The 25,276-nt window shown below is 38.3% G+C and overlaps 2 protein-coding genes across 6 annotated transcripts in view; one reads left to right on the top strand and one right to left on the bottom strand.

The window, feature by feature from the left end:
• TSPAN14 (tetraspanin 14) overlaps positions 1–14,893 on the top strand; it is a 35,424-nt gene extending 20,531 nt beyond the window's left edge. For all 3 annotated transcript variants that reach the window (XM_068197301.1, XM_068197300.1, XM_068197302.1), the window contains exons 3-9: positions 1,384–1,434; positions 5,860–6,006; positions 6,793–6,963; positions 7,525–7,650; positions 8,850–8,894; positions 9,425–9,544; positions 11,270–14,893. In XM_068197301.1, the coding sequence (XP_068053402.1) occupies positions 1,384–1,434; positions 5,860–6,006; positions 6,793–6,963; positions 7,525–7,650; positions 8,850–8,894; positions 9,425–9,544; positions 11,270–11,341 (732 nt within the window). In that variant the 3' untranslated portion in view covers positions 11,342–14,893. The remainder of the gene's footprint in view (positions 1–1,383; positions 1,435–5,859; positions 6,007–6,792; positions 6,964–7,524; positions 7,651–8,849; positions 8,895–9,424; positions 9,545–11,269) is intronic.
• The window catches only part of LOC137477910 (rap1 GTPase-GDP dissociation stimulator 1-like), a 42,936-nt gene continuing 30,712 nt past the window's right edge, over positions 13,053–25,276 (bottom strand). For all 3 annotated transcript variants that reach the window (XM_068197298.1, XM_068197297.1, XM_068197299.1), the window contains 6 exons: positions 24,964–25,098; positions 23,253–23,378; positions 20,084–20,223; positions 19,081–19,207; positions 17,932–18,060; positions 13,053–16,706 (listed from right to left, as the gene is read on the bottom strand). In XM_068197298.1, the coding sequence (XP_068053399.1) occupies positions 16,573–16,706; positions 17,932–18,060; positions 19,081–19,207; positions 20,084–20,223; positions 23,253–23,378; positions 24,964–25,098 (791 nt within the window). In that variant the 3' untranslated portion in view covers positions 13,053–16,572. The remainder of the gene's footprint in view (positions 16,707–17,931; positions 18,061–19,080; positions 19,208–20,083; positions 20,224–23,252; positions 23,379–24,963; positions 25,099–25,276) is intronic.

Genomic DNA, 25,276 nt, shown 5'->3' with positions numbered 1-25,276 from the left:
GTGTTCTTAGGGCAAGCAGCCCATGGGCCCAGCAGTGTTTTCCACTCACACATCTGTTTTCTTGTGTGACTATAAGAGGGTTCCATTCTTGCTTCTTACCTGTGCTGTAGAAACTTGCCTGTGATGCCCATTTAGTTTGTGGGAGATGCTGTGTTTACTATAGAAAAGGATTCCTTTTTCAAAGTGTTTTTTCAGCCTTTGGGGTTTACTCTTCAGTGTTTGTAAAGCTTGGCACTGGGGAGGCAACTTCAGTCCTTTCTACAGGATAATTGAATCATTTAGGCTGGAAAAGATTTCTTAAGGTAGAATTCAGCTGTTGTCCAAACTGCCAGATAGTCCATGTTCCTAACTGCCATATCTATACATTCCTTAAATATGTCTAGGGATGGTGACTAAGCCATTTGCTCCAATGCTTTATAACTCTTTCAGGGAATAAGTATTTCCTAATATCCAGTGTAAACTTCCCCTGGTGCAGGTTGAGGCCATTTCCTTTTGTGCTGTTACTTGTTATATGGGAGAAAGGACTGATATCCACCTTACTACAACCTCCGTCCAGGTAGTCGTAGAGAGCCATAAGTCCCCTTACAGGGTTTTAAGTAGTGAGGAAGAGCTGCCCTTGGGTTATGGAGAGGTCATATTAGTTTGATTATTGAAATTGGATGTTAAGAACAAGTTGCCTGAGCACTGAAGAAAGGGAATAAGATATTAGAGCAAGGAACTCTTGTTTCATTTGAGTGACTGTAATTCAGAAGTATTTATTATCTGAACATATGAATTAGTGGAGGCTTTGTTGTAAGTTAGATTTGGTGCTTATGGAAAGTAAGCAAACAGACCATTAATCTAGCTTGATTCAGATGGGCTTAAACAAAGTAAGGATTTGCAAGACAAAGTATCTATCAGAGAAGAGGCCAATATAGAGAGCCTTGGCACTGAGGAGTTACAAGGAGCAAGTGTGGCTACTGTCATAGCCATAATATTGGTACTATTAAGTGACTAAATAGGGAATAACCTCAAAATGCATTAAATATTCTGCCATATTCATTAGTGTGCAGGCAGACACTTTATAGCAAGTCATTGGGACAAGGGTAACTCCCACTTGCATGCTGCTCTGTGTGGTTGTCTGTTAAGTACCATGTACTTCTTGAGTAATCATGAAGAATCAAATTAAAATACTTTAAAAAATAATTTATGAAATGCATAAATGTGGAATAAATGCCCTTCAAATAATTTTTGTAGGAGATTGACTCATGGGGACTAAAGTCCCATTACTGTTGTCTCAAATTACAGGCAATATTTGTTTTATTTGAGCAATAGTGCTACTAGCCAAGTTTGAGAATATGGTTGATTAGTATGTCTAATAATTTTTTTTTTTTTAAATTTTAGCTAGCTGGAGTGGCCTTCCTTGCAGCTGGTCTGTGGGCATGGAGTGAAAAGGTAAGGATAGAAATAACTGGTCTTACTTCAGTGGTTGCCCTCTCCTGCTCCAGTAAAACTACTTCCTCAGGAAGCAGCAAAAGTTAAATGTAGCATCTGAGCTGAGGAGCATGTTCAAATAATCTAAACTGAGTTTAGTTGGAATTTGCTGCTTGTCCCTGATCAGGAGTTAGGCTGTGACTCTTGATAATCAGAGGTTTTTTATGAATTTGTAAGAGCAGGATGCTGGGCAGAATTTAGCCTTTATGAGCAGGTTCTCTTTCAAAAGCACGTTTTCTAAAATCTATGCTTCTCTACTCACCTCCTTTTATTATAAACAAATATTGGCAAGGGGTATGAGCTGACTTTATATTTAAAAAAGCACCACTAAATCTAAAAGTGTATCTTTGAAATACTTCAGGAAGATGCTCCTAGTCTGTTGGCCATCTGTTGTCCACTCTATTCCCCATGGAGTGCTTAAGTGATTGTGTTTCCATGTAGAGGAACAAAACTGGGGAACATGATGTAGCTGAATAACTTTTTATTTTTAGCAAAGGTTTCTTGTAGCTAAGAAAGTTCCTCATCTGAAGGAAGTTATATGCATATGTACTCAGAGTTCTGTTACAAGAGAACAGAATGATACAGGTGTGGAAGTGAATGGTTCCCCCCACTGAATGGCTGTAAAAGTGTGGGTTTAATGAATTGAAGCAGTTAGAGAAAGTGACCATTACTACATTCACTGATCTGCATCTCAGTCAGGAGTGGAGGGCAGGTGCCCTCGCTGTTCAGATGTGCCACGAGCTAGTAAGTCTTAAATTTACCATCATGTTCACTTTTCTTTAATGGAAGTGGTTAAGTACAGCAGCTATCCACAAGCAGAGAGGTTCTGAGATGCCTCTTCTTTTTGGAAGTGAGTTTTATGGTGGTTTTAATTCTGAGGTATTTATTCTCCTCCTCTCTGCTCCCCATCTGCTTGCACACATTCTCATAACTACATTAGTGCTGTCATTGCTATATGGCAACCTATCTCAACACACAAATGCATTTGCCTCCTATTTTGTTGTTACAAAAGAATTTTCTTTCCAACCCTTTAGGGAGGATGTTCAACTTGCCTTGAATTTGTATTCTCTTATGCTCATTCTTCCGTTTTGTATACAAGCACATAGGATCTGTATGCTTGGAGACCAATATCTCCATTTGCCAAACTGGCTTTATGGTACACTGAAGTTACTAAAAGGCAAAGGCAGACTCTTTGTCTTTATTTTTTTTTGAACTTTGCCTGAGCTCTTTCTGCTCTGTGCTATCTTGCAAAAAAATGCTTCAAAGCCTTTCCTGTGCTTTTGAACTTCTGAATGGTTCATGAAATCTGTTCATTATTTTTATGTCAGTTCTGTGCTATGTTTTCAGTCTTTCAGAATAGTGCCATTCTTCAGCCAATAGTGCCTGTATTTTAAAGATAAACATCTGTGTGAACAATAGATGGGAAGTAAGAGAAAAACTTTGCAGAAACTGAGCTGCAGTGGTGAACGCAAAGATAAACTACAGGTGGTGGAAGAGTTCTGAACATCCTGTCTCTTACCACAACATGAAGTATATTAGATTCATTTCATTTCTCTGCTTTTCTCTTTTCTTTGTGCATTAGGACCACAGATTAATTCCTCAGCAGTCTTCTTCTCTGGCTATAAATCCTGTGCTTCTCTTTTGGCTGATAATATATTGAAATGAGACTCCTGGCTTGTGAGAAGTGTTGAAAATACTAGATGGAAAAATGTTACTATCGTGACTCCTGTTATTTGATTAAGATCCAGCCTTTCTAACTGGTGTGTCTAGTTGGCCTATCCTTAGGATTTTGTAACTGGCTGTAGTTATTCTGGACAGTCACGTAAAAGTTAACTTGCATAAAATTTGAAGAAAAGGAAGATGCTAACAAAGGAACATCTTTATGAGAGGAACATCTGGGAAATTAGAGGCTGGTCATCCTAACTTTGTTCCAGCAAGTTCATGGCTAATAACAAATGGAAAGAATACAGTCAGTTTTCAAATCAAGACTGTTGCTTAGAGGAACTTCAAGAGCATGGAGAAATAAGTCACTGTTCTGTGTGACTGAAAGAAAGGCTTAAAGTGTGAGTTTTGTTATAGAATGTCTGACACTGAGTGTCAGTATCAGGCTGCACTCCTGTGTCCCTGAGGAAATCTGTTGTAAAGGGCAGCCTGTTTGTACCAGGTGCAGATGGCACAGGCAGGAGTGTCTTTAGCAAAATGGGTATGGTGGGATGAGAGTTTTCTGAATCAATTCCATTATTTCCTTCAGGAGTTTTAACTTAACATCATTTATTAGGCAAAATCCCCATAACTTTCTTTGTAAAAGAGCATGTTGTAAACATTGTGTGAATGTGAAGAAAGTGTTGTTGACCAGTGACATCTGAGGTTGAATAATAAAGCCCAGTTCCTGCCTACTTCTGTTTGTAACATGCTTTAATCAGAGGAAATTGTCTTCTAAAAAATGTTGCTTGAGCAATTGAGATCTGAAAACAAAAAGCTTAAGTTTGGGTGTGGGAAGGAGATGGCTGGCAGTAGTTATGACCAGCATCCTGGTCACACAGTGCTTGGTTTCACAGCATGTTGATTCTACAAAGATGCTGCATCGGCCCATCTGATCCTGATCCTGACAGGTGTTTCTTGACTGTGGGGTCTGAGCCAAGGTTTGATTAGGTGAGCCTCCCATAATTAACCAGGTAGACCAAGTTTGTTAGCTGTGAGGTGTAACAGTTTTTAAGAATGAAAATGTGTGACGGGTAAAACATTATCAACAAACTAGGACCATTTTCTAATAGCCTGTTTCAGCTGTTAGTCACCAGCTGTTGCAAGGCAATTCTGAGTGCTACAGTTTAATTATTTTTTTTTTCTTTTCACCCCACCAGCCAGTTTTGATATAAACAACTATCTTGTTGCCAAATTAACAGCTCTGACAGAAGCTGTTATGGAGCATGCTATGAAAGAAGATGGAGTCTTGTGGAACACTGCAGTACTGTTAATCAATGTCTTCAGCTGATGGAGGTTCTCCAAGGGCACATTTGTTCTAATGCTGTAGATTTTATTTTTGTTAAGCAGTTGAATAAGAAGTGATAGGGATTTTTCCAAGGTGTTATTTTAGGTGTATATCCTTTGCACTTTACTCTAGAGCAGGTACCTGGTAATTTGCATTTTATTGAAAGAATTGGGCAGCTTATTGCACGTCTCTCTAATATTTTTCTCTTACACTAAACATGGTTAGCTTGAGAGTATACTTTATAAAGAAAAAAATAGTGAACATGTGATGATGGGACATTGTGTTGATTTATATTATTTGTTTCAAAAGTGAAAATATTCCCTTATTAAAATCTTTTGTGTATTCTTGATGGTTGTATGATGAATGCCCAGACTACTGCAAGGCTGCCCGGGTGTCCCTACAAATCATCCTCATGAAGAGTTTGTTGTTTGTCCCTTCTGTCTTCTTTGTGCACGTTCCATCATGTTCTTGCACATCACATGAGAATCCTGTTATGTGTATTTAATGGAATTTTAATGGTAGCTGGTGTAGTAACTTTTTAAAACCTAATCTAGGAAGTACAAGGAAGGTTTTCACTGTATTAGCATTGCATTCACATAGATTTAGTAATCTAAGCACACAGCCTTCATAGCAAAGATTATTGTCAAGATAAGTAGTTTCTGGATAGTTAACAAAAAAGAAAATATTGCTCCTACGTTAGGCAAATTCAAATATAGAGAATAGATAACTGCTTTTGGTGTAAGAATTTTTATTGGGATGAAAGGGGAGTGTTTAGACTATTCTTTTATATTTCTGAAAGAGCTTGGAGGAACACTACTAAGACTCTTTGGCACTAGAAGGGTTATAACTAAAAAAAGAGGAAAAATCTCCTAGCCTTGAAAACAAAAAAAAAATTTCTCTCTGTAAAATGTCATCCATAAGGTGCTTTGTCCTTAGAATGTTTTTCCCTTTCTCCCACTTCAACATCAGGATTGGAAAAGTTTTCTTAATTTATTTTTTAGACCATGATATTGGAGTGCCCTTCTGATTGATGCATTTCAAGTTAATTTAAAACATTATTTTACCTCGAAACTAAAAGAACATTCAGTGATAGAATTGAGCTTTTGGCACCATCTTGTGGAATTCTATTTGGCAAATAGACGGAGGATGTAGTCTGAGAAACTGACTTATTAAAAGAAATGCTATCTGTAAATTTAATACTTCCTCTGCTGGGGTGAAGAAAACTGATATTGTAAATGACCATTTTACAGTAAGACTTTTTTTTGTTGGTGTCACTGTTGGCAAATTCAAGGGTTTGCAGCCAGTTCATTTGGAATCATATGGAAATCACCCAGAAGGAGTGCTGAGTGAGTAACATGCTTACCGGGGTCGCATTGTGTTCTGGCTTTTTCTTTCAGGGTGTATTGTCTGATCTGACAAAGGTGACTGGTCTTCACGGTCTGGACCCAGTGGTGCTTGTCTTAGTTGTGGGAATAGTGATGTTTACTTTAGGATTTGCTGGTTGTGTGGGAGCACTGAGAGAAAACATCTGCCTGCTGAAGTTTGTAAGTAACATCATTATGTGAGGGAATTATTATGTGTGTGAATGCTGCAAATGATAACTGGGAGCACACCCAGATAATTCATGATAAAATTTGGTTTGTGGCAAAGTATATGGCAAACTTGCTGCCTTGACAAACCTCTGAGTAATGGTATTGAAAGCAGTGTGGTTCCAGCTTATCTGTTTTCCTCTTTGTGGAACACGCTCTTCCTTGCCTTTTAAAATTTGTTCTGCTCTGCAATGATGTTAGAGGAGGCATATCGGAATCTAACATTGTGATGTTATGGAACATGCTTAGTCAGTTAGGAATCACTGAGAAGATATAATATAGTGGAACAAAATCCCTTAAAAACTTTAAAGTTTCTCGTACATGTTGGCAAAAATTTGGGACTTCAGTGACTGATGTAAAATTTCTTAAATGGTTCTTTTTATACAGAGGTTTCTTCTTTGCTTTAGATCTGAAAACAGTTAAGCTGGATTAAAAAGTCTAAAAAAAGAACTATAAAATTAAAAACAATCTAAGAGGTAATATAGACTTCTTTAGCCCTGTGTTTCACATATCCTCATTTGTTTTCACTGATGTAAATAATGACTTTGTCAGTTACTCTTTTTGCTGTCAAGTTCAGGTGACAAAAACGAAAGGATAACTCTGCCTCTTGGGGTTTCTCACTGTGCTCAGTGTCTGTACTGAATCAAAGTTAGAACCTAATTCTGTGTCTGTTTCTGGTAGCATAGGGATGCATTCAAAATGAATTAATATTTTCTAATTTAGGACTTTTGCTTTTTACAGTTCTGTGGAACAATTGTGTTTATATTCCTGTTGGAGCTGGCCGTAGCAGTTATGGCTTTCCTGTTCCAGGACTGGGTGAGGGACAGGGTAAAAGAATTCTTTGAGAATAACATTAAATCCTACCGAGATGACATTGACCTCCAGAATATCATTGATTCACTACAGAGAATTGTGAGTTCATATCCTGTCACTTCTTTGGTACCTTCTAGGAGAATATAGATTTTAAAGTTTTCATTTTTTAATAGAATTATAATAATTTGTAGCTAATAGTACTGTGTTACAGATGTGCTGGTTTTCTTCCTTCTGTATTGAAAGCAGTAGGGATAGAAGATACCCTGATATCCAGGCTTGTTGTGATGTCTATTGTGGAAGCTCTCTCAGGCATGCATTTGCCTTTGACCTTTCTCGTTTGCTCCCCTTTCCCTTGCTCCCTAAAAAAAGATTTCTCTTAAAAAAATTTACAATGGAACGGATTGTATGACAATTATATCCAAAATGATAATTTTTATGATTTTGCTTGACATGCTGACACCCGTTTCCAGGAGCAGTATTCCAGATGTATTGCTTTGATTTCATGTCTATTAGGTTTTTTTTTTTACTCTACTGTTGTCATTGATTCTGCACAGACTTAGGGGTGGTGAAGATTTGTAAGCAAATTCTCACTATTTGAAGGCATTTTTTGTGAAAATTTATCCACTGAACAAACTTCTGGAATGTATTTATCTGCTGCAGAACCATTGCTGTGGTGCCCAAGGTCCAGAAGACTGGGACTTCAACATATACTTTGACTGCAAGAGTGAAAGCAAAAGTCGGGAGAAGTGTGGAGTTCCTTTTTCCTGTTGTATACCTGATCCTGCTGTAAGTTGTTTCCTGGCTTTGTTTTTGCCCTGAGATTGTAACGTTATGACAGGAAGTACTTCCTGAATAAGGTGTTGAAGGGCTTTGAGGTGTCCTAAACGACCAAAAATTACTCTTGTGCAGACAGACTTTTTTTGTTTCTGTTGCATTCTTTTCAGAGTCCAAATGTGGCAACCTGTTAACTGAAAATGTCACCAGGAATTCAAACCATTTTAGTATGGTTTGGATCTGAAGCACTTGTGGCGGGCTTTTTTTATTCCCAGAATGTTGTTCCCTTGGATTTCTGGCCTTTTCCTGGCTTGTAGGTAGCTGAGAGCTCTAAGAGTGTGCTTGCGCCAGTTGGAATTAATGTTTCACCACCCCTCTGCCAGATAGGCAGGAGTAGCTCCATTTGCTGCTTGTTTGTCAGTAATTAGTGAAGTACTCATGTGTGAAGTTAAAAGCTTCTGAGTCAATCCTTATTTTTGCAAGGTTTAGGTGCTTATTGGTTAACTTGTTTTATTAAACTTTGTGAAACTTTTGAGCCTTACAGCAGATGCCATAATGTGGAGGTAGGGGCTAACTTATAGTGCTTTATGGTACTGCTGGGAATACTTACAGCTTAAAATCCATCCAGTAATCCTTGTGCTGAGAGAGTCATTGGTATTATATTTAATACCTGGTAGGATTCTGGTTGTATTGGAAATCAGCCAAGAAAGGCCTTTGTCAGGGATGTGTTCCATGTTCAGGTTCCCCAGTAGTTATTTTCTAGCTTAGTTTGGAGCAGTACTGTTCAAATGCACATTTTTTCTGTTGCTGGTGCTATATTTAAGGAGGCAAAAGGATGCTTAAATCTGTTTAATGTGAGATTCTATTATTAATATTTCCATAAAACTTAGTATAAATTTTGCAAATGCAGGTCTCACCTGTGTGCTGGCAGTACAGTTTTCATGTTAAAAAGTTGCTAGTAAATTCCAAGTGATGGAAGCAGCTAAGATTTCTGGTGCAGGATACCATCATCTATAGTATACACTTTTGCTTTGTCATTAATTTTCTTTTGTTCTGATAGGGCTTTGCTTGTTTTTACTAAAAATAATTTTAAAAATTATTGGCTCTGACATTGATCTGTTTATGGATATAAAAGATAGAAAAACTTGCTGTGAACAGAAGTGAGTACAAGTCAATTGATTTGTTTATTTAAAATCTCTTTTTCTTTGCAGCAAAAAGTTGTGAATACACAGTGTGGCTATGATATCAGAAAGAAGGTAAGGTGCTGTCTGTTATGTTCTGTGCCTGCATAGACAAAACTAAAACTGGTGGGATTGCTGATAGATGTGTCAGCTCAAAATTCTAGCAACTATTAACTGTGCTACATCATAATACAGGTGTAGAGCAAAGTAGACATTGTCCTTTGTTTAAAGTAACCTACTGTGGGAGGACAGAGAAACAGGTGGGGACAAGTAAGGGGAAAGGTAGATTTCAAAAAGGGGTAGGACTTGGATTTCAAGTGTGCATTTCAGTTACCAGTTGTACTAATCTAAATCTGCTGATCTATTGTTTGCTGATTTGACCATCTATTATCTGCTAATTCTACAGTGTTTCTACTAAAAAGGATTTTCAGAAAGATACAGATATCAGTGTCTGACATTCCTTGATTCAGATGTGTATTTTTGAAGTGTGGTTAAAAACTTAACTGCAAAAGTGACAGAACATTAGCTTAGCTGCATCATGTGATAGATCTTACAGCAAGCTTGAGTAGAAAAGTAATATTCTTATTCTTTCTTTCCACAATCAGAGCAAAAGTCAATGGGATGACCAGATTTTTGTTAAAGGATGTATCCATGCGCTTGAAGCTTGGTTACCCCGAAATATCTACATTGTTGCAGGTGTCTTCATAGCTATCTCACTGCTCCAGGTTAGTTGCTATTGTTATGATTCTTGGAAAAAGTCATGTTTGCAAATAAAGACCTGGTGAAGGTAAAAGTAGTTATGGACAGGAGTAAAATAAATATTTTGAATGTGGGTTTTTTAGGTCTGATACAAGGATGACAGAAACACCAATTATAGTAAAGGGGAGTTAGTGTGAAAACAGTGGTTGCACAAAGCAGTGAAGGTCTTTAAAAATACAGTGCAATAATAATGTGTTATAATTGGGATATATGTACTGTAACATTAATATGGTCATATGGAATATATGATTATTATATAAAATATTCCCTGTGTTTCAGTGTCATTAAGGAGGGGGTATCTGCTGTCTGCTCCGGTAGATCTGAGCTCCAGCCTTCTATCACAAACCTGAAATGACCAAGATGCAGCCTTGTCCTTCATGCTAAGGTTACCTCAGCCAGCTGTAGGTAACCTACAGTGGCTAACCTGAAGTGGTTGTAGCATGCTGCTCTTTTAAAAAGGTTGGGAGTAAGAGCAGGGAAGTAGGTGAACAAGTTGCAAATGTGATGTTAGAACCAGATGGAAGATGGTGACTTCTATTACCTCATCAGTGCTTGGTACATCAGAGAGAAAGCTGAAATTCTCAGTAAGGCATGTTAGATTGCTGTTTTCAAGGTGGATCCCACTTTCATTGTGGCAGTTGTTTGCACTGCGTTAATTTCTGTGCTAGGAAATTCCTTCACTTCAATGGGAAACAATAAATTTTAAGTTCTGCTACAGAAACTATTTTCCATGTATAAGTATAGAGTGCTAGCAAAAGACCTTCCTGCAACCCTGGTAATACTGCCCTCTGTAGCTTAGGGTTTGATGTTTTTATCACCATCTGGTGATGATGCTTCCATGGGATTGAGAAATGCTATGCTAAGAGCAGCACCTCTTGCTAGGAAGACAATCAAGACACAAAGTTTAATCTTTTGGCGACATGTTGATTGACAATAACTTGACAATGTTGTTCTCTATTTGTGTCCCAAGGCTCCCTGAAACCACTTTCAGTTATTTGTATTTCCCAATTGGGTCATTCTTGTGCATTAAGCTATTTTATTGTGGGACGGAGAATTAGACATAACCTGACTACATTTAAATGAAATCTTTTAGCTTTCCAAAGCTTCACCCCAGTTTTATATTGCTGCTAAGAATGTTTAGGGAATTTGCTGAGTTACAAGTTTATCCTCAGTTTGTAAAGGAAGATTTCCCTGAGAACTGACATGAATGTTAAAATTTCAAATTTAAAATGTCTCTGAATAACCTGGGACTACTTTAACTGTTGTCCGTGACAATAATTTAATTTTTAGCACATTCTGTCTGTATTTAAAAAAAAAAAAATTGATCTGAAAGCTGGCTGGGTTGTTATTTAAAGTTGTGCAACGAATGCAAATGTCTGCTTTGTAGCTTTAGCAGTAGGTAAGTATGGGTGTTTATGGCACTCAAATTTGGTTAAGTGGATTTGTTCTAGCTCTAAGGCATCTGAAAATTTATTATTTTGAAGGCTGCTGAAGTTTTACATGAAAACATTTTTCTCATGAGTTTTATTACCTGCAGGATTCTGTTGCCTTTATTAGTTTTAGTAATAGCTATACTTTGATGGCTAATCTTGGCTATGAAATGATACCTGAACCTACCAACAAACATCTTGCAGACTGGTACATTACAAGTGTTTTATCTCACAAAATGGTATATTTTTTTATCTTTTTAGATTTTTGGGATTTTCCTAGCCAGAACATTGATTTCTGATATTGAAGCTGTAAAGGCAAGTAATGCCTTCTGAATATGAAAGCAGACCCATGTTGCAAGACACAGTGTATGTTAAGATTATTGATTGGACACCAAGGCAGAAGAAATACACGGACCATTAAATACTCCCATTGTTAAAAGCCTTATGTGGATTTTTTTTTCCCTGCTCATGGTTTTTGTTAGAAGCTGTTACAAAAAAAAAATCACCAAACACATGCTGTCTACCTTTTTTCTGGCAAGATAACTCGGCACACTAGCATTGATCTCTGAGGAAGAAATGGAATTTCCCAAGACATTGGCAGAACATATTTTAAAGACTGTAGCAGGGAGCTGTGAAACTGCTGTAAACCCTTTCCTTGAAGGATTGCTAAGAAGATTGTTCTGTCTTCACTCCTGTCGTCTGACTTAAAATGTAATCTTTTCAAATGTCGCATGCTGATTTCTTCAGAATCTTGCAATCATATTAATCTCTCCAGTTGACTTATCCAGTCGTTTTTGGCAACATCCAGCAACCATAATTGGAAATTGGGGAAAATCACAAAATGTGTAGATCTTTAGTTGATTTTAGGTTGTGCAAACCCCACACTGTTTTGAAAAATGCAAGCCAGTTCCCAGTATGGGAAAATTCTGATGATCTGTAGCATTAAGTCTTACAAATCTGTTTCAGGCAAGAGGGTGTAAAGCCCTGATGCTGTTCCCTGAGAAAAAAATGTAAATATTCTTTATTTATAGAAGAAAAACCTCTTTAAAAATGCTTATCCTTTCAATGGTCAGTAATATCTTTAAAAAGTATTGTCTGCATACACTTGAGAATGCAGCTTGTTTCAGTAGATAGCAAGTATGCTATGCTAGCTGTTGATGGCTTTTGTTATTCCTCTAGTTTCTCTCACAACTGCTATGTTGATCTTCACAAGTCTTACCTGCCACTGCCAGGACTGATGAAAGACTTAAAAATTGGGTGTTAATCCTTTCTGAAATATGCTTTTAAATAAGGTAGTACATATTTAGCAAAATATTAAAGTTTTTGAATTTTAAAGTCTTGTGTAAAGCTGAAAAGCCATCAGTTTTGCCTGGTTCATGGTTACAATGTGAATCAAAATACAGTGAAGCAGAATGATTTCTTCAGTCATTTTCTACATGAAGCTGAACTAGTCCTTATGTCAGGGTTTTTATTTTAATCAAGATAAAAGTCAACTCTTCTTCCAGTCCTCCCTTTGTGGGGGCTTAGTAGATGGATCTGTAGCTCAGAAGGAGAAGTGCAGTCTCTTCTGTAAGACTTTGGTGTTGTTTCCTTAGCTGTAAGTTAACAGTATGTGGTGGAAAAGTTTTTGGAAGTAGCGCTGGCTGTCGGTTTTACTGTGGGCCATATAACTAACATTGTTTACTGCTTCCAGTGACACCAGGTTTTTCAGGGAGAGCAGGTTCATTTACAGTGCCTAACATAGTGTAAATTTTAGAAAAGTATCTATTTTTATAATGATATTTTACTATATGTAGTGTGCCTGAAGGGTTTGATACTTGTATTTCTAAAGTATATGGCTTTCTTTGAAAGCCAAACTTTTAAATATATGTCCTTTTTTTCTATTATGCATGTATTAACAAACATTTCACTGGCAAAAGTTGATCAACAGTAATAATCTTTGTGTCTGGTGTATTGTCCAGACACCCCTCTAGCTTGTAATCTGAAGCACTTCAGACCGTGCTCATGTGTACTTCAGTTTTCATAGTTCTTTTTCTGGCCAGTGATTGAGACACAACAGGAAAAGGAAGCTTGTCTAAGGATGGCTGATTTCCTTACAGTAGCAGAGAATAATCTGCTATTAACTAATCTGAAAACCTGAAAGTAAAATGGCTAGAAGTACACTGTGACTTCTTAAATTTGGTATACTACAAGAAAACAATAGCAGTAGATCACTGAGGGGAGAGCAAGAGGCATTTCTTCTGTAAAGCCATGATTTTGATGTCTGTATTACTTATTTGTTGAATCTGATCCAGGAGCAGCCAGAAATGTGTGATTGTACTACGACTTGGCAAGCAGCAGACCAGTGGCCAGCAAACTTTGCTTTAAATTCTGGTGCTTGAAACTTTGCAACACCTCATCAGCCGACTTACTTGGTTAAGGTTACGTGTGATAATCTGATATATGTAAAATCTGAGAAGGATGATTCCTATTTGGAATTTTTTAGTCATAAAACATTGCATTGAAAACACCAGCTAGGGAGTACATTTCCCTTTGCCAGTTTTTGCACAGCCAGCTCCTAATGCGAGGAAGGAATTCCAGTGATTTGGTGAAAATCATTCTGGTGTCAAAGATGGCTGTGGAGTTCATGCACTGAAATTAGCTGCTGACAAGAGCCAGCATTACAGATTAGGATTCCAGGGTCTGCAAATCTTGCCAAGTTACCTGAAGACTAATTAATACTTGGTTTTTTTTGAAGTACTGTTTGTATGCAAACCAGAATTAAACTGAAATACTGTCTTTCCACAGTTTGTTCTTAATGGCTTTGGCCATATTAACACCAGCCTTTGTATCAGTGTTTCAGTTATTTGGAACTGAATTTGAGAGAAGTTCAACTTGAGGACCTTTAAATTCATGGAGTGACTTATCTTTTTTCCACTGTGGATAAACTTCTCTGCTTATTCAGTATAATTTTTAAAATCCTGGGACTCTAGGTTGTTTTGCCCCTGTATGTTCTGAAGTATGCCCATATGTGGCTAGTGTAATTTCAGACTGCTAATGGGAAGACTTTCTACTTAGTTTTATTTAGCACCTTCTCTGTGGACCTGCAGTGACATCATGGCTAAAGATGTAGGTTATGGTCTAAAACAAGTCTTGTCAGCAAAAGCAGTAGGGTGTGAACCTGCCTCTGAAGCCTCAAAGGAAAAGTAATTCAGTGATCTCACAGAGGCATTTGATACATTGTTGATGTTGAGATTTCAGCGGTTGCATTTGGAACAAGTTCACAAACACTACCAAGGTTTTTGAAAAACCAAGGTTTTTCATAAAGATGTCAAAAGAGGTCGGACTTGAAGAACTGGACTGAGAGAAGCAAACTTCAATGTGATCACTTTTATTTCTGAGAAATGAGCACAACTTATTTCCGTTAAGCAATGTATGTATGTGTCAGTCTGTTTGACAGTGCAACTGCCTCTGTTTTTATTGCTATAACTGCATTTGGACACAGTTTCCCTGTACATGAAGAGGAGGGTGAATATAAGCACTGAAAACGGTGCAGTAACCAAAAGACCTTGGGTTGCCTTGTGAAAACCTGAATGTTTCTTCCCAAGAGATCTTTAGCTTTGGTGAGCTCATGCAGTGCCATGTGGACAGACTTGTGTTTCCAGTCCATGGAGCTCAATGTGGCCATTGATTTGTGTGTAGAATTGCCTTGGGTTTTGTATCCCCATTCCATCCTTCCCTCTTTCTTCCCCTTACTACCTGTGCATTGTTATGCAGCTTGAACATTGTTCAGCCACTGGAAGGGGAGCTCCTCTCTCCTCTTCTGGGATGGCTTTTCTGAGTGACTTTCAATATATTTTTTTTCTCAAGCCTTAAATTTGATTAAATAAAATTCAATATTTTCTACTCCTGGAGTTTGATTCCTGAGATGTGTTGCTTCCAGTCACTAATATTTCACTCTCAAAGGTTTAGACTGGCTACTTAGAGGGGAGGTGCTTGTTTTTGTATTTTGCTGCAACTAATTCTTGATATTTTTTCTTTTCAGTTTGGGTTGTTGAATAATAGATAAGACTGATGCTTTTCTCTGCATTTTTAATGGAAAGCCATGAGCAAGCAAAGAGCTGCAGAATGGTGTAGAGTAACTATTAAATCTCTGGACATCAAAAGTCAAAAGTGCTGTTTTTCTTTTCTCCTGTAATGTCGTCAAAACTTGTTTGTGTGTTGCTCAACAAGTGTCACTTCTCTGGGGTGCTTTTATGAAATTCCCTTTATCAAGGCTACTCCTGAGAGTGATATTTGGTGATGAGTGTCAGGGGCTAAGTAGTGTTACTGGGTTTTGCAAGTGGGAAAGCTTTTGCAGGAACAAAGTTGTCATGTTTGTTTGCAGACATAAGCCAGTTGTTCTCAATTTGAGAACATGAAGCTTTGTTGACTTGTAAATACAGTCTGCTTTATAATAGGTTTCTGAAGATCACTGCTTGTTTTTTTTCTCTCAATAGCTTTTCTGCTGACTAAAAAACAAAAAAAAAAATGCTCCCAAGCTTTTCAGTCTTTATCACTTCATTGTTTTGAATTTGATCTTCTAGGTCTGGACAACATGACTCTGCAACATAGCTTCATCTGCTTCAAAAATTTCCCATATGAACAAGCTGTGGAATAGAATCTGTTACCTTCTCATCTAGTGACCTTTTTAAATACAAAATGTTCAGAGACATCTGAAATGTTTTACTACATTTTTTTCTCATTATCTAAAGTTAAACCCACGTTCTCTTATGGGTGATAATGGAATGCTGGCTGCCTCCACATCCTTGCCCCTACCCACTTGTAATTTCTGACTGGCTTTATTTCTGTGTCTTGTCCAAGCACTGTGTTCACTGACTGTGATTTCTTGTGAACTTTGCTTCTGCAAAGTCTCATTTGAGTAGGTGCAACTCTGAAATCAGGACAAGACTGTAGCCTCAAGTGTTTAGGAATGACTTGTGACAGGAGCAGGTACCGTTTCAGAGATGGGCTTTAAAATTGGAGATTGAAGGGGGAATTAGCTTAAAGATAGTTTTGGTTTTCACATGTTCACCTAACAGTTGGGCTCACAGTGTCATTCACAATGTGCAGATGTTGAATTGTTGCCAGTTAGCCCTTTGCGTTATTTAAGCTACAGATTTAATCTAACTTGCATTTCAGGTTGCATGATAAAAGCTTAAGACTTCTATATAATTATTTAAAAGTCCCATTGATACAAGAAAAATTGCAAGTGTGTATCCTAATCTCACAAAACCAAGCCCCTGAAAAATGTTTAATGAGTGGTAATTGCCTGATGTTTCTCCTGTGATGTTTCTTAACACCATTTGCTTGACAGCACTTTTTCCTGCTGTGTGTCAGTGGCTCAGTGAGGAGCAGCAATGGTGCAAGTGTCAGGCCAAAGAGATGTGCTAATGAGGAGTTTTTTATACACAGCTTTCGAAGCAGGAGCTGCACCTGGGCTTCAGCAGTGTTGGTTGTGCAGCAGTATGACGAATGCAAGGGTTGCAAAGCTGGTGGTGTCTGCCTCAGCAGCAGTGCTGGCTTGCTGTGTGGGAGAAGGGAGGTTAGTGGGGTGTCTCTCCTCTCAAAACCTGCAATGTTGTGATGGCTTCCTTGACCACGTCTGCATTGCTGTGACTGCAGAGTTGCTCGAGGGTGTCTTTGATCTTGTCCTCTTCTATTTCTTGTCTCAGATTACCTGAATGGGAGATGAAATTATGACTTTTAGTTACCTGCCATGGCATAGTGGTTCCCAGCAATTGTAAGATAGAAGTTTGGAGTACTTGCTGTTCATAACAAGCTGCTTCAATTAAAACATTTTTTTCAATATATACCCTTTCAGCCATTGGAAGTATTGGACAGATTAAGGTTTTTTCCTCCTGCTTGACTTCCAAGAGCTGATTGACTGAAAAAAACCCAAATTTTGAAATTCTAATACAGGACAGTTTCTGGCACTTGTATGCTTTTTGCTACCATTCCATATTAATAAGACTCAACTCTTAGCCTTACAGTTAGTCTATAAAATGCTATGTATATACATCTCTGGAAAAAAGTCTTATAGATCATATCTGTTATGTCAATACTTCATAGTAGCACTGAAAGCTGCAAGTTCTTTATACCTATTCCAATATCTGTGTGGCTACAGGGATAAAATAGAGTATACTGCAAAATCCAGCTTGTCTGTCAATACAGGATGCCTCAAGGATTTGAAAGGCAGCTCACCTTGTGATCCATCCTTGCCCAAGTACAATTGTCATTTTCAATTTATATAATTTTTGTGTTAAGATGTGAGAATCTGCCACAAGATTTTTGGACTTCTGGATTCAAGGTGCTTGTTTTCATTTAGTGCTACACATCCAGGATAGTCCCAGCCTGCTGGAAGCATTTGAAGTCTTCCCTGACCATGGAGTGAAACTGAAATTGTGCCCTTCATACGCTTTACTGGAAGTCACTGTGGGAAGGCAGCATTGCTAAAGGGGCTGCTTTATCTCAGCTTCTGGTTTGCTCACAGCACAGGCAGAAGAAATGTATGCCTGCCTGTGAGCATGGTACAGACTCACTCTTTCTTTGGACACAAAAATACTCTGGGACTGACAGGCATTTGTGCATGGTGATGTTGGACAAAGATGCTTTAACTCCAAAACTAATTTTGCTGTTTTGGGACTTGGTTATGCCACTGACTCACTGGAATGAAACCTTCCTCTCTTTCTTATTTTATTCAAGTAATGGTTTAATCAGCTTTTCCTACAGAAGGAAACTACTTGACTATGATTTTTGGTGATCAATATGGAATGAACCTCTAGTTCATTCCAGCCTTTACTCATTCACTGGAGCATTGCAGACAGCATATTTTGGTAACAGGAACCACTTGTTGTCTTCAGAAGTATTCATCCTTCCACACAGACAACTTAAAATGAAGTTACCTGAATTAAGAAGTCTGCACAGAAGGCCAATTGAATTGTATTTCACCTCAGGACTTGTGTTATCATCTCGTAGAAGTTTGTGTAAGCTTTGAACTAGCTGTGATTCTTTAAAAGATTCTTCAAGAGTTTCTGGAAATAAACAAAGAAATGGTGACCCTTATCTGCAAAGAAATTATAAAGTGAATATGCTTACTTTTTTAAAGGAAGTTCTGGATTGGCTTAATTTCAAACTGGCTATACAGGAAGGTCTTGAGCATCTGTCTTCTGCACTGAAGAATTTCTGTGCTCTTTTCTGTACAGAATTTCTTTATTGGCCTTATTCTGGAAGACGGGACCAGTCTACTATTGACTGTATATAGTTAACCTTGTAGTAAATTCAAATCTGCCATGTTCAGTGCTAGAGATGTTGGTTCCCATTAGTTGCCTAAATGAGTTTGAGAGTTTTTTAATGGTAGACAAGCAGTAAAATGGGCTCTTCAGTCTTCCCTTTTGGTAAAGAAAATTACAAATGTCAAGTTTATTTTTCTTTTCAATTTACTTTTTGATGTACGTAGATTTGTGGCATGTCTTTATTGTAATAAATTCAGACCTATTTTCAAGTTATACAGGAAAATTCTGAAGGAATTTGTATGTAACTGAAAATTTGCTCAGGATAATTAGTTTGAATCTTTACCATTTTCTCACTTGCTTTATTTGCAGCTTCTACAATGCCTTTTTAATGAAGCTTCTGGTTTATTCTTTCCTCATAGTCTGATGATTATTTCTGCTACTTACAGTGTTCATTGAACACATGAGTATATTATTTGTCCTTCATTTAGCCTTTATTATCTTTTTTTATCTCCATCACCTCCACTTTCCTTCTTTTTTTGCAGTAAGTTTCTAGCATCATATTGTGCTACTTAAATAGTGCCTATCCACACAGTATGGTAATGTGACTCTGTCCTAAATAAAAAAAGCCTTCAGGCCATTCCCAAAGCCTGTTGATTTTATGATCTGAATGGTGGCAACCTTTATTTCATGCTGAAGAGGTAAATCTAGACAAGAAACATACTTTTTTGTACATGTTACCTAGAATTAACAGCATGACAGTGTTTCTTAATAATTGAGGTAATTCTTAATAACAGGTATATGCTTTTAGGAGGAAAATACCTAAATCGATGGCAGAAGCTATTGCCAAGGCATTCAGAGCCTCATTCTGCATGGCAGCATGTTCACTTGTTGTCATGGAAACCAGATGCTTCACTCCTTGTGCTGCCTGGATGGCTTTGACCACTTCCTGTGAAAGCAAAGGTAAAACAGATGGAAATCTAATGCAGTAGAATGAAGAGGGAAATGAGATTGCACCCTTCAGCTTCTGAATGGAGGGAAATGATTTGTTTGCTGCAGTGCAAACTGACATTATTCAAAGACTAGGGATAACATTGCTTTTGGTACTGATCATACATGTCTGCTTAGGGCTGGTCTAATATACCTGGAATATCAGTACTTTGAAGTAACTATAGATGCTTATCTGTAAGATAAATATATATTTTATCTCGTTTCAATTTGTCCTTATTCCACTCTTTCATTTCAAGCCATCAAACTAGCAACGATTAGTTTTGCTTTATCAAAGCCAGTGTGGAGGGTATCTACTTTTTCAGTCACTACCTCATAGTAAAACATGGCTTGGATGCTTGTGTGTAATAGCACAATTTACCAAAAAAACAGGAACCTGTTTGAAAATGCCAACATGTAAAGATCGTGCTAGATTTGTCCATCACGGATATGTGGGCTCTGTGGAGCTGTCAGAGGACTGACATTTAGGACAGCTCTGGGTTACTTTTAACATTTTAATTTGAAATTTGAAACATATTTATGACCATAGAAAAGCTTGACCTGCTGATTACCATTTGTCAAGCCTTCCTCAAGCAGGGTCAGTGTTGACAAGTGACAGTAAATGACCATGGTGCTCATTTCTGTGAGGTGTCTGCTTATGGGGTGCACAGATTTCCCCCTTACTGGTATTGAGGCAGACCAGAGAGGTTGTCACTGTGAACCTTCATGGTTTTCATTATAAAGCTGCATGTGCTGTTTAATGCCTAGCTCTGGCCACAAGCTTTAAAAATATTTGCGAAGGTGAAGTAGAAATCTCTCAGAGCAGGGGTTCTGGTACCTGGGATCTGTTGTGGTGCAGGATGGATGCCAGCAGCCGGTTTGCTTCTCTGCAGATGCCGCTGTGGTCGCTCACACTGCACCACTGCACGAGCCTGTTGAGCAGCTGGGGGTCTTGGCCCAGGATTTCGGCTGCATCAGCTGAAGAGAAAAGCATCACCAAGAGGCATTCAAAATCAGACCCCTCAGTCAGTCTGTCACAGGAATGCCAGTGTAGAAGTAACTGAGGTGGTGGACCTGTGCTCAGCAACCTTCAAGAACTCTAACTGAAGCACTGAGCTTTTAAAAGATCTTAGAAATACTTTCCAAAGGAATCATGCAGGGGAAGGACAAAATAAGCTGTGTAAATAGACCTATTGTTTTAAAGGGGCTGCTGAGGTAGGGCTTAAAATAAGCAGCTTTCTGTCTTTGAAAAAAATACTCTATTGTGATACATCAGGAGGCCTGCCCTTTCCCACTTGGCTTTTGGCACTTGCACTTTGAGCCCTGCACAAATGTAATTGTGGGCTCTTAGGAGCCTGTTTGTGCTGTTTTGGTGATAATTCATTACTGTTGGTAGTGTTGGAAGCCAAGTCTTAGTACAGAATGGCAGCATGTCAGTAATTGGATGACCTGAGTCTTACGAATGTGTGTTGAACTATGTACAATGCATTATCAGAAGTTCCCCTTACTGTGGAAGAGCCTTTTAATTTGCATTCCCCTGCATTTCAGGAACCCTGTCTCAAGACTTGCTAGAAATATTAGTGTCTGTGGTTGACATTTAAAAAAACCTCACTAGATAACTTGTCCTAGGAAGTGGAACTCTAATTGTGTGAACATCTGTAACAGAAGGGATAGGTTTGATAGAGGCATCACCCTGTCCCTGTTCCTTTACTTGTCCCTTTCTCTGTGCACTTCTTTTGAGATATGCTGGAAGAATCAGATGGAGCGTGCACCAGAAGGTCAGTGTCAGTAAACCACATGATTGCTCTGGACATTTTCCAGAAGCTGTAAGTCAGACTATTCTGTTTTGGGGGAGGGAGATGGAGAAGTACATACACTTGCTTTTTAATTTGTCCAATATGCTAAGGAACAGTCCACAGGTCAAAATCCCACAAGGAATCTGGGGGCTTATAGCCTAGCTGGCATACTTTGTTTTGAGACGAGTTACTGGGCATTGCAGAGCTACCTGCATGTTATCTCCTGTAACACAAGACTCTTGTTTCTAGTCAGATGTTCCTCATTAGTCTGCAGAGATCAGTAATCCAGCTTGGTACAGGAAGCTGAAGTAAGAGGCTGGAGGATGGAACTAGTTTAAGAGATTTGTAGCAAAGGCAGATTCTTTACTCAGTTTGACAGGCAGTAGAGCTTTTTAAGGTAAACCCCAGTTATTCTTAACAGGAAGACCTTTTAACTTAGAATTTATTCAAATTTGTCATTTTATAAGATTGAATTTTCTGTTGTGCTGAAAGTCCTTTGACTACTGAAGTCTACAAATTATTCTGCTCCTCTGAAGGCAAATGGTGGAAGAACCAGGAGTTAAGGTCTCTTTAGAGTAATGAAGCTGACAGATCTGCCTGCAATTTTCTGTGGTTAGGAAGAAACCTGCTTCTTCTAGTCTGTAAGCCTCAGCATGCCTGCTGATAGTCAGAGTAATGAATTTATACTAGATAAGGCAATTGACTAATTTAGTGTGGACTTCTTAGTAGATGTGTGTTCATAGGCATTTCAGGTTGAGTTAATTAAAGGCAATGTTAGCTTATGGGTAAACAGAATAGAAGGTAATTAAAAGTGGGAGAATTGTGTGTTCATAGGTGGGAATGGATAAACATTGAGTCTCCTGTATGTTTTATTCCACTTTGCATTTTGATAATTAATTTGTTTCAGATTCAGAAGTTGTACCTTGTGCCAAATTCCAAGTTTGTATTAGGGCTGGTAAATAAAATTAAAAAAGATAATTTAGTGTTGGATATTTTAGATCTATGTTACTGTAATGTCTCAATTTTAAATGTTAAATGCCTTGTCACAATAGAGATATAACTTTGGAGAACTTATTTTACAACGACTTCTTCAAAGCCTCAGAACCAGAAGATGCTAGGTTTCTATGTGTTTAGCAATATTCATTTCTTACCGCAGTGAAATGTAAGTGAAAGCTGCTTTTCACTGGACTGGAAGTAGTGCAAATTAATAGCAGGACTAGATCTAAATATTCTGTAATGCATGCTAGTTTGAGTAAAGATGCAAATAGTTCTTATATTAAGTGGTGTCTGCAGTAGTGCAATAGAATGCAGCAAGGAATGTAGCAGAGTGAGCTTTTATCCTCTTCCATATAACTAATGAAGTGATGTCTTGAATTGTCCTATGTCAGTTATCACTTCCCATCACAAAATGGTCATAACTATTCTAGTTTTAACTTGTTATTCCTGCATATCAAGGATTCAGTACTGATTAGTGCTCTAGAACAGCTGCTCTGACAATGTGAAAGACAGGACCAAACTGCACGACATTTGTTTTGTGTCATGGTCTGGTAAGAGCTAAGTAAGCCTAAGGATAAATTAAAATACTGAAGTGTATCTTAATGTAATTCTGACATTGTGCATGTTTCTCAAAATGCAACAATGTGCACAGAAATGTTATTGTTGCTAATGCATACCTCCCTCTGTGTTAAACAGAATGAAGAACAAGTAAATAATCCAAAACATTGACATGAAAAGTAAATTCAACATTTGAGCCACATGAGCAAGATAAAACTGGCAACATGTATAGAAAGACTGGTAGAAATTAATTTCTCCTGCCTTGCTCCACCTGAGCTCCCTTTATTCCTTTTATGTTCTCTAGTTCTTTATTGATTTGCTGTCCTGTGATTTGCCACTAAAACCTGTCTCTTTTTCATCATACTCGTGCCTTGCTGCTGTATCTCTGGTGAAAAACATCTTTTTAGGCCTTTGCCCGTTCTCACTGACTGCTGCAGATTCGTTCCATGTGGTTTTTTTTCTCAACTGCTTCTGAGGCTGACTGGGGCAGTCTGGAAAGCGTGCAGCCTCTGGCAGTAATCTCTGCTGGAAGCTCTCCAGATGGAGTGGAATTGGGTTAGCAGGACACTCAGCCCATAGTCTTGCACAGCCTTGTTTTTCAGTGTAAGGGAGGAGGGGAGCTCAGGCTGATCCCAGTGAACGTTGGCAGGTGCCTACCTTGGCCATCTGCTAATGTCCGTAATGTTCCAAGGAGTTTAAACTGCACAGGAGGGCTCTCTGCCCTTAGAAGTGCCTCGATCCGCTCTGCGACACCTTCCTCCAGCATCTGAACCTTGCTGACAACTAGAAAATGGGAAAGAGGTGTTGATGTGAGGCTCAGTAATGGCACAAACACCTGAAAATGTAGATATGACATAACTGTTGTGAACTGTGTGCTGTGTTAGGCTTCTAGTGAAGAGTCCAACTTGTTAGTGAGCTCAGAAATTAAGTCAGGACTACACGATTGCTTGGACTTCTCTTTTGGGCTAAAACTTTGGTAATAACTGCTCTTGGGTAGTTTTGGTTACTTTTGATCTTAGCCCTGCCCAGAACAAAGTACATAAAACACAGCATTGTTGTTTCTCTTCCTTTTTCTAGTTGTAATAGATTATCCATCCACTTGCCCAGTCACATGAGGAAGCCTGTTCTGTGCTAGCTGACATGGGGCAGAAGTGATTTACTCAGCCATATTTCTTGGAAATGGATTTTCTTTTTGTGTTTGAGATCACTGATGCCCTGTTGTTTGTGCCTTTCTGTGCTTTCATTTTCTCATTTTTGTCTTTGCTCCAGTGGTTGGTGCAGTAAATCCCTTGTAATAATCAGAAGCTTGTCTGCAAGGAGTCTTAATACTGCTTAACTGTGCTACCAAAAGCTGCTTCCTCCAGAGCAATCTTTTTCCTATCTTCTGCATATATTTTTGGGAGAGTGATGAGGAAGATTGGACAATGAAATGAGGGAGAAAACTGTTATATCCCTCATCCTTTTATTGGGCAAATTGAGAAGCACACCCTATTAAGTAACTTGCTCATGATGCCCTTGTTTTTCAGTGGCACAGACTGACTCCTTTTACTAGATCATAATGACTTTTAAATTTTTTATAAGCATCTGTTATCTTTTAAGATCAATGCTTGAATTGAAGAGTTCTTCTATGTCTATTTCCAAGTGTTCACCCATGTTTAATTCATGTTTATAGATTTCCACTCAGTGTCTTTCATTTTTCTTTTTCAGGTAGCAGATTATATTGTTGAAAGTGATAGAGCTTGTGTTTCTAGAAGTGTTTCTCTTAGAGAATACATAACAGATATTACAGATAAATTACAGATATTTTTATGAATTGATGAGGAAAAGTGTATTGTAGGAATAGCATTTTAAGTGTCCACACATCTAAACATCTTGGAAACATCTAAAATGGTTTGTAACACAACAGAACAGATCATCAAAATGCTGTATGTTGATATTTTATAATTGAGTTGAGCTTTTTAAAATGCAGCTTAAAAGAACATTAAAATTTACTGCTTCTGTAAAATATGAATGAATATTAGCTTTATAGAAGAGAAAATTAGACATCCCTACCAGGTGTCTCCACTCCATTCTCTGTATTCTAAGCCATGAACCCTGTTCTGATTTTTTTGTGCTGAGCTGCTATGTGTTATTAATATGAAACTACTTCAGCAGCTAGTAATGGCATTACACTTTATGATATTTCAACTCTTTATGTAGATGAGGAAGTCCTGATGAATTATTCAAATATATGTTCCTGCAGGGGAGGGGGAAAAGGTCAATTGCCCCTCAAAACACAGGGGGCTGGTACTGGTGGTTGGACAGAGCTGCAGGGATGACCCGTCTGTACAGAGGATGGCAGTGAGGCGGTTGTGTTCAGACTGTGCACCTGGAACAGCGAGGCTCTGCAGGGCGCTGAGCGCAGCCTGTTGGACAGAGGTGTCCCCGCTCTGCACGTGCTTCTCCAGCAGATCCAGGAGCTGGTGAACGACTCCCAGCTGGAACATTCGCAGACAGTTGCCATCTGAAGAGAGAGGCAGAGCCAAGCAGGTGAGAGAGGTAAGAAACACAATGAGATAAATGATGCAAATTCAGAATTCAGGGAGCCTTTGCCTCGACTATTTTCATGTCTTGCTTAAGATCAAGACTATAGCTTTTGCATTGTTTTTTGTTACCTTCAGCTCTTTGGAGACAAGTATCAG

Source organism: Anomalospiza imberbis, chromosome 8, assembly GCF_031753505.1.
Source record: "Anomalospiza imberbis isolate Cuckoo-Finch-1a 21T00152 chromosome 8, ASM3175350v1, whole genome shotgun sequence".
NCBI lineage: Eukaryota > Metazoa > Chordata > Aves > Passeriformes > Viduidae > Anomalospiza > Anomalospiza imberbis.
This window is presented reverse-complemented; position numbering and strand designations above follow the sequence as displayed.